The sequence below is a fragment of the Triturus cristatus genome, chromosome 6 (genome assembly GCF_964204655.1).
Source record: "Triturus cristatus chromosome 6, aTriCri1.1, whole genome shotgun sequence".
Lineage (NCBI taxonomy): Eukaryota > Metazoa > Chordata > Amphibia > Caudata > Salamandridae > Triturus > Triturus cristatus.
Window position 1 is genome coordinate 1,559,374,066 of NC_140589.1, and position 18,576 is coordinate 1,559,392,641.

Consider the following 18,576-nt stretch of genomic DNA (forward strand, 5'->3'; position numbering starts at 1 on the left):
GCGGGGTGCAAAGAATTAGATAAGTCACACCAGATTAGTTGTGCACTCACTGCTTTGCTATAGGGCCCACCAGGTGGCTCAATTACCTTTCATAAGCAAAGATGCAGATAGAGTGTAAAATATACAGGCCAGACTTTCTAATGCGCAGAAGCGAAATTCCTATTTTATGGGCATATCCAAAAACAGACAACATGTTCATAACGAAGTCAAAGGGAATAAACAGAATGATGGAAACTACCGCAGAGTGGATTTAATGCGATAATGACAACAGAAATGGAAAATGTTTCTTTAGTCACTCAGAACTTCAGCCTGCTTTGTCTGCAGTAGCCAGAAACACCATAGCAACACAGTGTTCCTTCAGCCATCATCGCAGGATGAATGATTATACTTTTAAAGCAGGATAAACAAACAGCACACAGACCACTTAAGTCTGCATTTGAACCAGTCAGATTGCTGCTATTGTAAGCAACAGGCCCCTGTAAAGCCTTTATATTGGATTCTGAGCCTCTTCTATTGCCTCAGAGGAACAATGGCGTGCAGTACTTGGCATGCACAGCGACTGAGTGCATTGTATCATCTCAGTCTTGAAGGAGTGACCCCAGCTTTACTGAAAGCTCTTGAGTCTAACATGGACTTCCGTGGTTTATGCATAGAACTGAGGGAAACACTTTTATATTTTTAGACATCTCATTTTTTTAGTGTACATTGACATGCCCTTGCCGATATTTATATTACATACATTTACAATTTGAGAAACATAGAGATACTGTGATGTGCTCCGAATCACATAAATGTGTTGGTTACTCGATGAAGCAGGGTGAGGACTCATGTATTTGAGGTCCGAGGGCACCATCACAGTCACTAGATGTGATTGATGATGATTCTCAGAACATTCAGATGTGCTCTTGACCATGGACGTAGCCAGCTCCGCAAAGCTACTCTCCATATATATATTTATTAACTTTGAGGGTTAGAGCGAATTAGCTGTGCCATGGCATAACAACTCCAGCACTAAGGGAGTCAATGCACAAAGAGAGAAAAATAGTATATGATATTATTTCCACGCCAAATCTGCTTATAAAAGTACATTGATCTATCTGTGCCAATGCTCAAAGGCACAGGGAACACTGTTGTAAATGTACTTTTCTACCTCTTCTAAAAAGAAATAGGAAAGCTATCCCTAGGTAATTTCCCACTGGTCTAACCCACATTATGGTCTAGAGATAGTCCTAATGTGACTGTTAATTCAGGACAGTTTTGGTAGATTTAGGCTGAAGAGGTCCAAGGTAAAAACATTGGTGTGAAGCAGATTTTCGAAATGAGGTGCAGAAAAAGTAGAAAGTATGGAGATAGGTACATCAATCCTTACAACTTTTTTCCCGAATTCAACAAAATCATCCACATGATCATCCATGCACAGAAAGGCCCCAGGCCACTTGATTGACATGTAGAGTCTCAGTGCTTGATTTGTGCCGGAGTTTGCCGGTGCTCAGCCAAGCACTTTTTTGTAAATGGGGGGGGGGGGGGAGGGCACATATTTATGAGAATCCACCACATGATGGAACTGTGTATGTATGTGTAGGCATAGTTCATTGGTGGAGTATTAAACTATGCAATATATATAAAAAAAGACTATAAAATTCAGACTTAAACTCACAATTTAAAGTGACTTGTGGGCAGTAGACCCTTGTGAAATGCCTTGGGCCCTGGAATTAAATTTCTTACAAATTAAGTATGGGTACAGATCATTCTTATGCGACGCGAAGCATTACAATGATTTACTGAGCTTCTTTCCCCGACACTTATCTGTATTTTTTCTATAGATTTATAGCGTGTTCACATACTCAAAGCTTCATAGTGCTAAAGGAAACAAAAAGCTACTACCGAGTTAAATAGGACTTAGACCCATAAGCTCAGGTTAAGGCCAGGTGTTTTTAATTTCTTAAGCAGGGATTCAACATGGATCGAAGGTATGGGGGTTCCAGAGTTTAGTAGCCTGAACCCCAAGTGCTCTGCCTACTATCTGCTGTCTGCTAAATGGATGGGACTAAAGAAGACCCATGCCTGGCGAGCCAAGGGTCAGTATCGGGTGGACAATGTATATAGAACATATTCTCTGACAACCCTTATGTACTATGCAAAAGGTTGCAAATTGTATATGCGGCTCCACCGGTAACCAATGGAGTTGAGTGAACATCCTAGGAATATTTGGACATGGCACGAAACTTTGCAATCCGCCTAGTGGCTGCATTGTGAAACATGAAAGATAGTAACACAGACTTACGCACTCCCAAGATGAGGTTTTTACAAGAATCTAACTTTGAGGGGATCATAGACCATGCTGTCAGGTAGGGGCTCGATTCTAGGAAGGAAGGTAAAACCTGTAACAGTAATTCCAACTAGTATTGACATAACCTCACAGGGTCCCCAGTTTGGGCTTTAAAGAACAAAAATCAGGCAGTTTGGATAACCAGCATTGGCACTTTATTGAAGATGCTATATGCTGCTGCACTGTTGAATAAAAGTGCAAGATGGGGTGAGACAGGTGAAAAAAAATATAGAGCTGACACTTAATAACTGCCCTTGGCCCCCACTGCTTACTTGACTTGACATTTAACCTGAGGCGCGGCATATCTGAGAATGGCAGGATTTTAGGAGAAACTACAGTTGGAACTGGCTTACACAGCTCTTTGGGCTCTTGTGAAGGACCAGGTGGTGTGCCTTGACAGCACTGCATCGTGTACAGATCAAAAGCGATCAAAGCCCAGTGCCAGAATTTGGAAATGCACAGGGGTGTAGCTTCAGGGGGGTGTATGGGTGTTACACCCCCTAATAAATGTATTTTATGATAACTCGTTGGATACAGATGCTTTCAGTAGGGTATGGTGAGATGCCTGCCTGATTTCCCCTGGCATTTGTTTATGCATACAGTGACAAAAACACAGACACTCTCTCATCTCCGTTTTGAAAGTACTCAAAAAGTGTGGTTATTTTACGAAATTGTGGGACTTAGCACTCCTACCAATCCGCATTCCTCTCCCTTTCCACTGCCCCTTAAGCCCCTCTAATGCACTCTGCTTGACGTATAATTAGCTTTACGTTTCTGCCCACTTGTGTAATTCAGTCATCTTGACTGATCATTTCTGCCATATAGTTATTTGTCTTCTGTCCACACACCTTTAACTAGTTTTCTTCTTCTTGGGTCTGAACAACAGGCTTAATAAGCAAATTTCCAATTAAAACAGTTAGCCGTCCCTGGTATTTCATTAAGTAAGCAAGTTCGCTTCCCAATATTTCTCCAGTAATGTACAACCCCACACCATGTGGTAGAATTTAGCCTCTGCAGTGTCACACCTGAGTAACAAGAAGTTAGTCGAGGAGAAAATTCTACACACTTTCTATGGGTACAATTAGCACGGTGAAGAAAATTTAACTGTAGAACTTTGAACGACAAATGCATTTAGGCACACTTCAAGCGTTTAACTTGATATTATTATCCTGTTCGTATCACTCACATCACTCCATGTGTTGGCGATCCTTATCTCCCAGAATACTCAAAAATCACCATTGAACTCATCCTGCAATGCTTTTTATAGAAGTGTGAAGAAAACAAAAAAGTGATGGGTCAAATGCTTCAATTAATCTCCATCACTGGTAATTATTCGCGTCACATCCCAGTTCATGATTTTTTTGCCCAGCATGCCACCTCAGATGGAACAAGCCATATGCAAGTCAGCTTTGATCTGCTCCAGCAGGAACAGTCCAGCCCAAACTACCACACTAGGTCCCCTCTAAATGGGAACACAAGCAACCCCAGACTGGTTTCACTTTCAGCCTATTTGAGTCTCTTCAATTGGGTGTAACATGAGTCCAGTATATTCAGGACCAACATCTGGGCTTACGTGCCACACTTAGGGAGCTTCACTGAAGAAAACAAAATAGTGATGGGTGGAATGCTTGAATTAATCTCAGTTAATGGTAATTACTCAGGGCTGCATCACAATCTATCGTTGTTTGCTCACCATGCCACCTCGGAGAGGAACCTGGTATATGCAAATCAGGCTTTACGTTTAGGGAAGTAGGAGTACTTATGGGATTTTTCGGAATCCTCAGAAAGTTGAGAGTCTACACAGAACATCGAAGGGATACTATAATGGTTACACATTCAGGAACAACAGTACATCTATCACCAGTCAAATTAGAATCATCAGTATCTTGTGTGAAATCAAATGTATCCCACCACCAAAATGTTGTGCTTTTTTTACGCATTCTCAGTTTTACTATTAAACGATACTGGTGCAAGGCGACTGAAATGCCACTCTTCACCATTTTGTAGCAAGGCAGTGTTGTTCATGACTTTTACAACTAATTTAGGTTCACTAAATTTACTATCACATTTGGAGGCTTTCTTAGCATTTTTAACCCATTGACCTTTACATAAATCCACTTGTTTAGTGCCATGTCTTAGATCATAGTAGGTTTTATTCTTTATTTGAGAATCCTTAATGTATTCTCTCACAGTAGGTATATCAAACTGGGTCATTCCACGTTTGTTTAACCAACCAGGATTAATTTTTGAATGTGGAATTCTGCCTCTCATTAAGGAAAAAGGACTTTGGCATGTAGTACTGCTATAGGCCCAAAAGTAACTTCTTTAACTCTTCTTCCCAAGGTAAATTACTCTTATTGGCAAGTTGGAGAACCCCTTTAATACTACGGTTGGCTCTCTCAACAATACCATTTCCACTTGGATGATATAAAGCTGTGACTCTTTGTTGAATACCAGATGCAGCCAAATAGTTCCTCATTTCAAGGGATTTGAATTGTACACCGTTATCTGATAAAATGAACTTAGGGAAACCCTCTCTCAAGAAAATATCATCCAGGAATGTAATTACAGTTTTAGTTTGATAACATCCACTACAAAAATTTCTAACCATCTTGAAAAAGTGTCAATAAGCACTAAATTGTACTTTTGTGATCCATCTTGCCAGTTGACCGGTCCCATAAAATCAATGGTAACAACTTCCCAAGGGAATTCTGGACAATGGGGAGAAACTAAAGGTGGATTAAATGTTTTAAGTGTTTTATCAGAAACTTCACATTTGACACACAACCTTACACTCCTCTCAACATCTAAGTCCATCCCTTACCACCAATATAGCTCTTTCAAACAAAGTTTGGTATGTGTAATTCCGGAATGTCCTTCATAACATAAATCAAGTATTTTCTTTCTTTAATTTTTCTGTGGCACTATTCTGTCACCTCGTAAGACAAGTGTATCACAGAGACTGAGTTCATCACGAACCTCCCAAAAACCTCTTAAATCATCATTGACAAACATTTTGTCCATACCATCCCAACCTTTCATAATCAACTGTTTAAGAACAAGTAAGATTTGGTCAGAATTCTCCGCTTCAAGCAACTCTTCTTTACTAAAACGACTCTGAGTTTTATCTGAGCGACTGAAAAATCATTCCAAGAGTTCTTGTCAAGTTCAATTAATGGTAAGGACATGCGACTTAAAAAGTCAGCAGTAAAGTTTTTAGCTCCAGGCATATATTGTATGTCATACATGAAATCCTGAAATGTCATAGATAATCTAGCTATTCTGGCTGTAGCATTGGTTAAACCATCAGTAGTTAGTAATTTAGTTAACGGTTTATGGTTACAGCGTAAAACAAATGTCCTGCCCCATAGAAACTTCCTAAAATGCTCTAGACTCCAGACACAGGCTAAGGTCTCTCGTTCAACAACAGAATACCGTTCTTCGGTAGGAGTGAGAGAACGAGATGCAAAGGTGATGATGACTTCTCTATTGTTAACATCTAGTTGGGTCAATACGCTTCCTAAACCCTTGCTGCTGGCATCGGTGGTGACAATAGTTTTTGCAAAAGGATCAAAACCTTGAAGACCAGGTGCTTGGGCAATAGCTTTTTTAATCTCTTCAAAAGATCTTTGGCAAGAAACACACCAATTAAATTGTGTTTTGTTTTTAAGCAAAGATCTCATGACATGAGTTTTTTCAGAAAACTTATCAACAAACATTGAGTAAAATTCTGCGAGTCCTATGAAGGATCTAAGGTCTTCTTTGGACTTGGGTGGAGGGGCATCCTTAATAGCACTTACCAGGCTGGCTTTTGGCCTTATGCCTAAAGAACTGATTTCATGTCCTAGATAAGTCACACTTTTTCTGCAAATTTGCATTTTGAAAGTTCAGCAGTGACTCCCTTATCTTGTAAGATACGCACAACTTTTCTAAAACGTTCATCATGGACTTTCTTATTGGGTCCCATTATTAGGATGTCATCTTGAAAAAAATACTACTCCTTGCATATCACCAAATAGTTCATACATGAGCCTTTAGAATACCACAGCTGTGGAAGCTAATCTGAATGGCATGCGGCGAAATTGGAAACAACCAAAAGGGGTACAAAAAGTTGCAAGATGTTTACTCATGGGGTGTAGAGAGATCTGGTGATATGCATAGGACAAGTCAATGGTTGAAAACCATTTAGCACCTTTAGTTAACAAGAGCATCTAGTCAATCCTCGGCAGAGGAAATTGATCAATGATTATATTGTCATTTAGATACCTTAAGTCAATGCACATGCAAATTTTGCCATTAGCAAGTCTGGCAATCACAATCGGAGAAATCCAATCAAATGCTTCAATTGGTTCAATTATTTCAGCATCTTGTAATTTCTTAAGTTCAGTTTTTACTTCATCCCATACAATTAGTGGAATGTGAATCACTTTGTGAATTTTGGAAATGGCATTGGGTTTGACTATTATCTTGTGTGTAAAACCATCAAGATTTCCAATACCACCACCAAAAACTTTAGGAAATTCATCCAAAACCCATGTTTTTGTATTTTCAGCTTCACACATTACTAAAACCTGTTCAGGGCTATTTGGATTCTAAATAATGTCAAGAGAACATTGATCTTTCCAACCTAAAACTGAAGGTCCATCCATAGCTACATACAACTTACATAATGCTCTTCTACCTTTAAATTCAAACATTAAAGATCTGAAACCAAGCATTTAAATTTTTTGTCCAGTGAAGTTTTCTGGATTTACATCAGTCAGTTCTAAATGTGGGCCAATAGAATTAACAAACTTGGTATCCCAAATTGACTTAGCAATGATGGTAAACGGAAATCCAGAATCAGCTGCAACCTATAGAGTTATACGACCAAAAGAGATCATACATAAAGGTTTGTTGCTGTCATCACTTGTAATATTAAACACAACATGTCTGGTAGCGTTCTTGGAGATATTAGAGTTTTCAAAGGAATCTTCATCTTCATTATTATCAGATAAGTCTGAATTGTTGTTTGTAATACAGGTAAAATGTGACTTTTTGAAGCGTTTTTTTCTACAGACCTTAGAGAAATGTCCAGCAATTGGCAGTATATTTATCAAATCTTGCTGTGTGAGATGTACTCCCACATCTGTAGCACACTAAACCGGATTGAGAAGTGTTCTCTTCTTTACATTAATTAAATTTAATTAAATTAGAGTTTTGGAATGGTTTCCAATTGGTATTTTGGTAAGATCTTGGCTGTTTGTTAGTAAAAGTTTTATCCTTTCTATTGTAGCTAATTTTGTTGACAGTGACTGCTTCATTAGAAAGAGATACTGCTTTCGTGCACCTTTCAGAAAGTTCGGCCTTCGTAACCAAAATGATAATATCTTTGAGACTAGCATCACCTTCAATCCAAAGTTTATCCTGGATACTTTTATTTTTAGTGCACATAGCAATTTGGTCTCTAATCATATGTCATGTAAAGAACCAAATTTGCATTTGATAGCTAAATTTTTTAAGGCAGACACGTAATCTTCAATAGATTCATTAGTATCTTGTTTACGTTTGTAAAACGTGCGTCTAGATACTGCTGCACATACAATCGGTGAATAGTGGTCATCCTGATCGGCTATTGCACATTTAAAGACATCGATGTCACCACTTCTTTCAATTTTCTGCATTTGATTATACACTCTGAGGCCTTCAGGTCCTAAGCAATGCATTAAAATTCTTTTTTTTCTTTCTGGAGACATGACACTACCATTGTCTTCAAGAGTAGCAATATAATTTATATAATATTCTTTCCACTCTGGTAATTTTATGATAGGTTCTCCTTGATTAGTTAAAAATTCTTTCGGATTACTTAGGGTAATGCTAACACTTGCATTCTGTGCAACATTACATGCTGTGGAAGCTGTATTGGATTCTCCATCCCTATTGTAATAAAAACAAATAAAAATGAAATAAAGTGAAGAAAAGAAAAAAAGAATAATATTAAAAACAGTAAAAATTAATCTTACTGTAATGTAGAGCACATCAAGTTGAAATGAATTGCAAAGATCAGCCGGATGTGAGGAAATTGTTAGTGGCACTGATGCAAACGGTGTGCTCGATTTGTAATAAAATACTATGTAGGATTGGTAAATTAAAATGGCCGCCGGGGTCGCGCTGCGTGACCTTATTGTTTATGCGCTATGACATCAGCGCGGTGTGTTGGTAGAATACAGTCTCAAGGAGCGTCGTTCAGAAGCGGTCCGTGCATCAATGAGAACGCTCGCGGAACTGCAGTAACAGATGAATCAAAGGTAAACAAACACTTGTGCTGGTGAAACTGTTAATAGTACAGCAGTTGAGGCCGTTTTAAAAGTCAGCAGGGCTTTAAAGCGCAAAGTGAAACAAAAACAACACAACCAACTTAACTCACAAAATTGTAGAGTTGCCCGTCGTTGCTTCTCTTTATGTAGTGGCAGTTGGGGCCAATATAAAAGTCAGTAGAGGTTAATAGCGTGGGGAAAAGAAAAAAAATAGTACAACAACTAAACTCACGAAGTAGCGGAGTTGTCCGTCGTCGTTTCCCTTAAGGTAGTCGCACGATATTTGTAAATAATGTAGAAAGAGTTGAATCCTCGGTTGAAATATGAAATCCAACGGATTTTCCTTATTTGAATTAGATGGCAGGGGGTTGATCATCCTTGTCGCCCAATTGATGTAGCATTCTTGAAATAAATCCGCTTCAAAGTAAATGAATATGTTGGATTCTTTATTACAACGCCCCGCATGCAGGAACAGCACATCCAGCACGAAAGGCCTCCTCAGCAGAACAGTCATGGGAAAGAATGTTATTACACAAATCGCTCCACAATTCTAGACTGTAAATAAGGTTCTAATATGATGACATACAGCTTACCTTAGGGTCACATACTACGTTTTCCAACTTAAAAAGTGTTTGAGAATACTTTGGTAACTTTGCAACTGTCTTTAACGAATTGATCATCCACATCACTGTCCTTCCAGGTGTGAAAACTGTATTGACTTTTTTTGATAAAACACACACTAGCTACTAGTATCATAAAACAGGCCACGACTGTGTACAAATTGTACTGTCTCAATAACATGCATTCTGTTTTGCATTTTTGCAATGCTTATTGCAGCATTTCGTAAATTAACAAGTTGAGGCTTAAAGGTTAACTCAATAGTGGCAAAGGTAGTGCCTCTTGCTGCCATTTCTGACACTGTCCAGACATTTAAACACACTCAGTCCACTTTGCATAGAAGTGCATCACGCTCTAATTCATTCATACAATCAGCAACCTGGCATGATTTGCAGGGATAATTCTTCACTTATAAATACTGCATGGTTTTGACATTGGTCACCACTAATTTTGTATTGATTACATTTGATGAGTTTCCCTATGTCTAGTTTTAGACCTGTAACACAATCACGGAAGTCTGAGTCCACTTTCTGAAATAAACATTCTTTTTTCGTAATCCAATGAAGCCCTTATCCACATCGACAGGCCAATAGAAGTGCAGGTGACGCACCTTACTCAATATGATTCATCAGCATATTTGTTTTTGGCGCTAGACTGAGATGCACTACAGATATTATTATTACAGATGCTTCTTTTGCAACTGTATTATTTATACATGACTTTAAATATAGAGTAAACAATGCTTTTTAACACTACTGAGCAGATTTACTAACATTTTGCACTTGTTTTCCATTTCAAAAGTGAAGCAGCCCGGCATAAAATGTTTATTTGCAATTTACTTTTTTGCTGGAAAATTACCTGAAAGTAATGGTAAGCACGGCTTTGCACTACTTTGCCTCAAGAGGGTGGTCCTTGGATGATAGATTTTGATCGATGTAGCTACTCACTGTAGGAAAAGCACTATCTATTAAAAGTAGTGGACAGGGTTTTGTGATAAAGAATAATGACACTTTTAGGGAGGTGCAAAAAGCAGAAATCTTTTTGTTTCTATAAACGTTTGCAACTTTGTATGTGTGCTTCACTGTACAGCACACATTGAGGCTAGAAAAAGAGTCAGTGTGTTTAGGCATAGTATTTCATACTAAATGGTACCCTTCCGGTACAAAACCTATACTAGTCATGATGCAAACAACTTTGCACTATGCTGCACAGCTGTGTGTGTTGAGCTAGGGAGCCAGATTGTGGTCCTGGGCTAGGGAGAGTACAGGAGAGTGCTGCATTTAAATAGATGTGGCACTGTCCTGCTCTCTCCCTCCAATGCAGCTTTGTTTTCTGCACAGTGTCTGGGAACAACTTTGCAAATCTGCACCCATGTTTTGATTGAATAAAATAGTGACTTTTGTTTGAAGTAGGCCAACCCTGCGTTTACCCTCTTGATGACTCTAACGGCCATATTTAAAATAAAGTGGCGAAGCGTGTCATTAAGCCAAGAAGGCTAACAACATGCTTTGTCACTTTAGAAACGCAGGGCTGCACCATATTTACTAGAATATGGTGCAGTCCTGCATTTCCCCCTGTGCTGGCGCTAAATTTGGCTGCCTAGCGCCTACCCAGGCACCCTTGCACCATAGTGCAAGGGTGCCTGTGTTGAGGGGAAGATGCTTTATGTGCAGGAAGGTCCTCCTTCCCGCACATAAACAATCTTTAAATGCAGTTTTGTAACTTCTATGTGTGCTGCTCAATGCAGCACACAAAGAAGTTGCAAAGCAGCATTTGTTTTTAAATGATTGCTTTTATGCAGGGGGGACCTTTCTGCACATAAACAATCATAGGCAATTTGCTGTTTATATTTGTGCTACACAGCACAGCACACATGGAAACAGCAAAAACGAGGAGAAATAAAGCGTTTCTCCTTGTTTTGCCTGTTCAAGACCAGGATTTCCCTGCTTTTAATCTTGGTGCTGCCTCCTATTTACGCTACCCTTGTAAATAGGGGGCAGCGTCAAAATCAATCGGTGTTGCAGTGGAACACCCACCGCTACAGCCATTGCCCTCCCTTTCACTCTAAACACAGCATGAAAGAGTGCCTCATTTACAAGGTAGCATTAGCCACGTTAAGTGGCTAAACGCTGCCTTGGAAATGAGGTGAGGCCCCTATCGCCATCACAACGTCACTGAGTGATGTTGTGGTGGCGATAGGGGCTTGTAAATATGCCCTTAAATATCTTTGACACTGAAATATAAACCACGAGCCAACATAGATCTTGGGAGCAATGTATAACTATTGTATGCCTTCAATAGGGCCCCAATGTTTTGTGGTACACATAGTCCTTGAATCTTTGATTCTTTTGGAGAGCAGGGTCAAGACTGATTTGCATATGGCTGGGTCCAAACTGAAATGGCAAGCAAAACATCAATGGATTTAACCCAGATATGTGACTGGGGATGAAAGTTTGATTTATTTTTGCATTTGTTGCCCTAAGTGGGAAGGGTATGCCCAGACGTGGGTCCCGTGCTTGCTATGCCACCAGATTCAGGATAGCTTGGCTAATGAGGGGTGATGCACAAAACCTGTCCCAGGATGCTTGTTTCTGGTCCAGGGAGGAACTGGCTTAGCCATTCAGGCTGGACTGTTCCCATGGGGAACAGGGTCAAGACTGAATTGCATATGGCTAGGTCCAAACTGGACTGACATGTTGAGTACAAAACAATGGTTTTAACCCAGATCTGTGACTGGAGGTGAATGTTTGAATTGTTCAGCATTCCATCCATCATCTGTTCTTTTTGCCTTAGATCCATGAGAGCCCAGCCTCCACCATCCTGCACAGCCTCCACCATCCTTCAGAAGTTCCTAATATCTTTTTTATAGCTTAATATGAAACTTCTCCAGGCTCCTTCTTCAAAGCAAAAATATACCACTGAGCAGAGCAAAGCAATGGCTCCAAACTGAGATAAACATTTATGGATTATGTCCATCCTAATCATGTTGATCCATGCATTATACTGATCAGAAGTCAAATTCTCCTTTCTATCTGAGCAACTGATTCATGCAGCATTGGCTTAAAGTTCAATCATCTTGTTAACCTTAGATATAATAACTATTCTAAAATATTCAGCGATACAAACACATCTATCCACAATAACTATATTTTGCCTGACTAAAATCTGAGTTTTACGAATGTCCATCAAATATCCTGAGACCTGACCAAAAATTCAAGTCCCCCTCTTGATCGCTGGTACTGCTGCCACTGGGTTAGATTGAAAGTGATGATGTCATCTGCATAGGGAGACATTCTATTTGCCATACTCACCAAATTAACTATGGAAATATCCTGGGATATGTCCAAATGACACATTTAACACATTAAATACAGCACAAATGACATTGGGTAAAAGGGGTTGGGCTTACCACTTACCAAGGGCAATGTCAAAGTGTCCGGAACACACACTCATGCTTACAATCAACACAGTTTGACCCTAAATCTGCATTTGTATTTGATTTAGACAAATAGGACCTATTGCCAATCTGGCCAGGATGAACCAGAGATAGGTTCAAGAGACACTGTTGAATGCTTTCTCAGCATCCAGCAGGTGCATCCTGGCCCCAGTCCCTGTGACAAGCTATATCTAATATTGCAGTTGCCAAATTGATGTAAGCAGTAATGTCAAGAATGGGTATGAAGCAATGGTGCATAGGTACCTTTAACTTTATCATTGAGGCAAGCTAGAATTCAGGACAGAGTTTTGCCTCCAAATTACTTCAAAAATTGAAAATATGAGTCACCAGTCCTAGGGTCCCTGTTTTTCTCAGGGAAATTCCAGGACAATTACATTTTAAAATGGTTTATACATTTGTGAGAGAAGCTTCAATCCCTACGACCTTCACACCTAATCGAGCTACGTATTCCAAATGAACAGGAGTCCTGTCAACTGAGTTCAAATACTTCTCTGACAGTCTCCTGCTGTAGGTGTCTCAGAAAATTACTCCATGAAAACCTCCATAATTGCAGAGGACCTGTGGACTCTCTTCATTATCAATCCTAGATATGTCATTCCTCATTGCATGTTTTTTTAATTTAAGTACCAGCACGTTGCTCACTGACTCACTACGCTCAAATATTTTAAACAATGGTCATACCATGCCTTAAACATCTGCCTGTCAAGCAAGTAACTGATGGCCACTTATTGCTTATAAAATATCAGCTTCTTTATCAGATGCCTGTTGTGTTGAAAAAGGCCATGCATACTCATGGTTCATCCCAAGCAATCAATTACCAAAACTTTCAATCTCCTGACAAGCCTTCTTGTCTCAATTTATAGCACAATTCAATGTGTCCCCTGAGTTGGTGTCTTAGTCTGTCCTGTACTATACTCAATGAAGACCGAAAATTGAGCGCTATATACTCTTGAACAGCATTATCTATTACATGCCTATAATCGAGATTTAGTAGCAGCAAGTGGTCATTCACTCACATCTTGGGCTGTCCAGAAGTCTGCACTGATAACTCAACCAGATCCAAAGCCACTGGGTTATGATCTGAAAGAATGTTAGGATGAGCATTAATATGAGAGCAATGCCAATGTGACTTAAAACAATATTTATAGTCTGCTACATCTGAGAGAGTCTTAGGATAAACTTGAATTTTTGCATATTGCATTAACCCGAAGGTGTATACAATTATATCACAGCAGAATTAATGTCTGTGTAGCTTAGAATAAAAGATCGATCCTGTTGCATTTCCAACGATCATTGGTCAGCTGTTGTTTGAGTCAAATGTTTCAATAATTGCCCAATAGCAATCCGAACAGTATGCATCTTGACTTCCATGCTTGCTAGAGTTAGCCATCAAAAGATTAAATAATACATTGATATTTTCACAAAAAAGTAGAGGGCTATCCGATTATGATGACTCCCGAAGCAGCTGAACATACATAGAGAATCATCAATATTTGCACTGCATACTGAGCCAATGGTTGCTAGTCTCTCATCATGTTCTAACATAGCCCCAGCCTAACCAACTTTATCATTAAGATTAGCCCTTAAATAATATTCTGACTCCTTTAATGGACAAGTCTGCATAGTAACTTGAAGAACTGGAAACCAAAGTTACGGCAAAAGCAGGCAATCTCTTTATTGAAATGTTGGCCTCTTATATCCAAATAATGTAAAGATTCAGTTGGAACAATTGTTCTTGAGCCTCCATTCAGAATTTAGTCCATTGAAATTCCAAGTCAGCAGCCTTATATGGCAGGTCCTGCTTTTGCTAATCATCTAAAAAGCAAACATTGTAATTATGAATCTAGGAGTAAACCCAAAAAGAGTAAATACAATACCAGCATTTTCAATTTGATCTTTCCCCAGCAGTTTCCTCACACACCACAGAACTCTGTACCTCCTTCAAGATTTCTCACCAAAGTCTAAATCACCCATTGGGGAAATCATCCACTAACTGGCTGTTCTGTCAGCTTCTGATCTACTCCTCCGATTTGTATCATTTGGTGGTGGTTTACCTAATAAATGTTCTTCTAATTTTATTGTTTAGTGTCTTGATTTTAATGTTAATATTTGGTATTACTTTAAAGACTTAAGACACATTTTTATCCGAGAAAGGCCTGCTGCCTTGTAGCAAAGCTCTGTTGTGCAAGTGCAGTATCCCTTGTAAGATCTGATTTTTCTTTAACACAGCCCTGAATTACTACTTTGGTGAACACTGATAACCAGCTATTACCTTAATGATGATACTGGATAGAACATCATCAATCTGAACTGTGTCTAATGTGTTTATGCATTACCAGAAGCCAGTTTATGTTCTTTCTGCAGTAAAGAGAATGCATCGTGTGGCAAATAACATGTCTTACGACACTTTTGGCAAGGAGTATTGCTTCTTTGTCTGTAAATAGTTTTAATAAATGATTCAGAGTGCCCTCCAAGACACTCTAGTGGCAGCCAACAAAGCAAGCAAAGAGAAGAGCTTGAGGGTTGAAACTTGTGCACTTGAGTTTTTCGGCTTGGTCACATGTAATGCGTGACTTTAAACATACACAAATGTATATTAACAAGTGTAACCATACTTAAGGAAGTAAGGCAAGAAATAATAGTCCTGAATACTTTGAGCTTTCAGAAGCAAGCCGCAGCTACTGTAAGAACATGGAAAAAGATCTCTGTAGAAAGTGATTCTTGAACAGTGGTAATGGATGTGGAGGATTTTCAAGTTTGAGATTGATTGTATCTGATGCCAATGCAGTGTTAGTTTGGTATGGCAATCATTTCTACCAAAAGTATATTTCTGATTTTTGCAGCTAATAAAGCCACAAGACTACTGCTATATGTAGCAGTTGTTCAGATAACATTTAAAGAGGATGGCTTAGTAAAAAGGTGGTAGATTTACCATAGCTCATGTCACTTTATAGAAAATCAATATGAAGTGTGCTCTTTAGCCTGAAAAGAGACAGAGAATCTGAGAGTCACACAATGCTTGGAGAAAGAAGAAAAAAATATTTGTAGGAACAGATTCATGCAGGTGGCTTACAAGTATCACTTGACGGAGCCTGGTAAGCAGTTAATAGAAAAATGTCCCCTCATGCAGTTGTAGTGCAATTTGAAAACTCTGTTTAGCAACAAAAGATCAAGGAACTATTGAAAGACATGGACTGCACTAAGAACAAATGCAGAAGAATAAAACACATTCAAGCTGTCTCTGGCTATACAGTACAAAAGTGTCAGGGTTTTCACAACTTCGCTAGAACATAGAAATCAGTTGGTTCAGTTCAATAAAATGTGAGATGATTTTGCAATACTACTGGTTGCCCTGCTCAGCAAGTGGTGAAATGACAGGTCCTTCAAGCAACTGACTCCAAGTATATCCTGTCTTCTTACTGGTTACAGAGTACTTAAAAACACTTTCTCTGTGGGAGTTACAAATGCTATTCCTCTAAAGTTTGAGGGACTTGTTTAGAGTTTTGCAGGTGGAATACTCCGTCAAAATGTGGCAGATATCCTGCCCACTGTATTACAAGTGCCACAGTTTATAATGTACTTGTAAGACAGAGGGTGGGACATCCACCACGTTTAGAACAGAGTCGCCCACATTCGAAACTCTAAATAAGGACCATAGTATTTAAAAGTGGTTTTCCATTTGGTATTATGTAGTTTTTCTCTCTGTAGTTAACCTTTATTAGGATAAAGAATTGATTCTAGATGGTTTCTCCAAAGGTGTTATTGGGTGTCCAACGATATGTTAGATGCACCGCGGAATCATAACAGGGAGATCAAAAGAGCTATCGCATGAAATGCTTCATTTAGCAACCTTTGTTTCATTACCTTTTTGAAATAGTCAGAGAGGGCTACAATCTTGTTTCTCTTCTATCTGTGATGACATGCAGGAGAAAGAAACAGTTCATCTCTTGGTTTGCATGTTTTGCTAGACTGAGGTAGAGCTTTAAGGTCCAGCCATATATGTTTTGTAAACCATTTATTATAAGGGTGACACTGTATGAGTAGTACCTAGGGTGCACACTTAATGCTCTAGTCTGTACATGTCTGTATTACTTAGTGCTCTGATTCTCAGGACTATACATATAAAAATATTTGGTTAGGAGTTGCCCATCAGTTCGAGTCTTGGCAGCCGATCCAGTTCTTACCCAAGTCTGCAGAGAACCGGCTCTCCTACAGTAATGTGTTTTTCTTATTGGCCAGTGCGAAATGAGCTAATGGTCTCACTAGACATCCTTTACACGTGGATCATCACCCCAAGTGGTACACTGTGGCGCTGTTGGTATTAGCCTTGGAAATATGTAGGACACTTAAATGTGTTTACTCTCTGACTGAGTCTGATGCACACTGGTGGGGAGGATGTGGAAACTTGCAGCGCTGTACAGAACCCGAGTGTTTTATTACTTTTCATAAGCCTTCAAAATTGAACAGTACGATAGATTCAATTGCATTTACTTCATGATATGCAAACTCCTCAATGTGTAAAAAAGAGATCTAAATCTTTAATCAACCATAAAGAAGTAAACAAAAATTATTGTTAAATTTAAGGTATTAATCATATTCTCCTTTAGAATGAAAATGCTCTATGTATATATGAACATTCCTTATGAGCCCCTTCTAGTTCTCTGTTCTTTGTGCATGTGCTAGTTGTGTTTCTGGTTTAGGGTTACACCATGCATTGTTGTCTCTTATGCAAATATTACATCCTAGGGATTCATGCTAACGTTTTCCTCCTGTTGTTTCAAATTAACTTGAACAGGTATTCGTATGTTAGACCAACCATTTATGACAGATATCATTGAAGCTTCTTCCATCAGCCATATGCCCCAAATCATAGACATTTATAGTGCCAGCTGGGGACCAACAGACGATGGCAAGACCGTAGATGGACCAAGAGAACTTACATTACAAGCAATGGCAGATGGGGTCAACAAGGTAACATTTCTGCTTTATCCACTCTCCCCTTGTATACATATATTCCGGTTTTATAGATATATTGCAACACCATGAATTTAAACATGCAATATAATTGCACTTGTGTGTGCTTCAATTTACCTCAGTCTATCCTTCAGTTAGGAGCACCATATAGGATGGTTAGATAGCATGTGAAAAGTATGTTAAGATGAATAAGAAGACATGGTAAGATCAAAAAGCACAAATGAGCCTCATTTTATCAAGTATAAAAGTTTATTTGGGGTAGGGAAAGCTGTTAAACTCATTGCTGGGCTGCTATTTGGCAAATCAAATTATATAATGCACTGCCTGGTAATGCAACTATATGATAATTCCATTATATGCATCCTATTGGCTGCTAATGAGTAATCAATGCGTGCGCCATGTGTTATAACTGTCTATAGACAAATGAATATGAAAAGTGTGCCCAAATGAAACATTTGGAGACAATTACAAAAGTATACCAGGAACTACAAGAAGGAACACTCGATCGGCTACTGTTCTCTCAGAAAAATGTTAAAAAATTTTATAGAACCATGGGCCAAGTTGTATATTTATGGGATTCGTTAAAAGTGGTCACAATTTGTGCACTGACTTTTAGAGAATCCAGCGATATTATGTTAACAGAACTTTGTATTAATAGGTTAGTTTACAAAATACCAAATCACAATTCGACTGACCTCATGAATATTAATGAGGTAGGTTGCAAATTGCCCATGGCTAGAATTTGCTGTCATCAGAGGAACAGTGGCCTGTGATTGTTATTAAATAAAGCCCTTTTTTTAAAAAATGAAACCTGTTTCCCTTAAAGGAAAAAGGTATGCATTTACAAAAATAAAGAGATAAGTTCGTAAAACTATTTTTAAGAAAGACTGCAGTACCATGGA

General features: G+C 38.9%; 1 protein-coding gene across 1 annotated transcript in view; it reads left to right on the top strand.

Moving 5' to 3' along the window:
* The window catches only part of PCSK2 (proprotein convertase subtilisin/kexin type 2), an 845,391-nt gene that overhangs the window by 621,983 nt on the left and 204,832 nt on the right, over positions 1-18,576 (top strand). Inside the window, exon 8 of the mRNA XM_085612711.1 lies at positions 17,496-17,671. Coding sequence (XP_085468837.1) covers positions 17,496-17,671 — 176 coding nt within the window. The remainder of the gene's footprint in view (positions 1-17,495; positions 17,672-18,576) is intronic.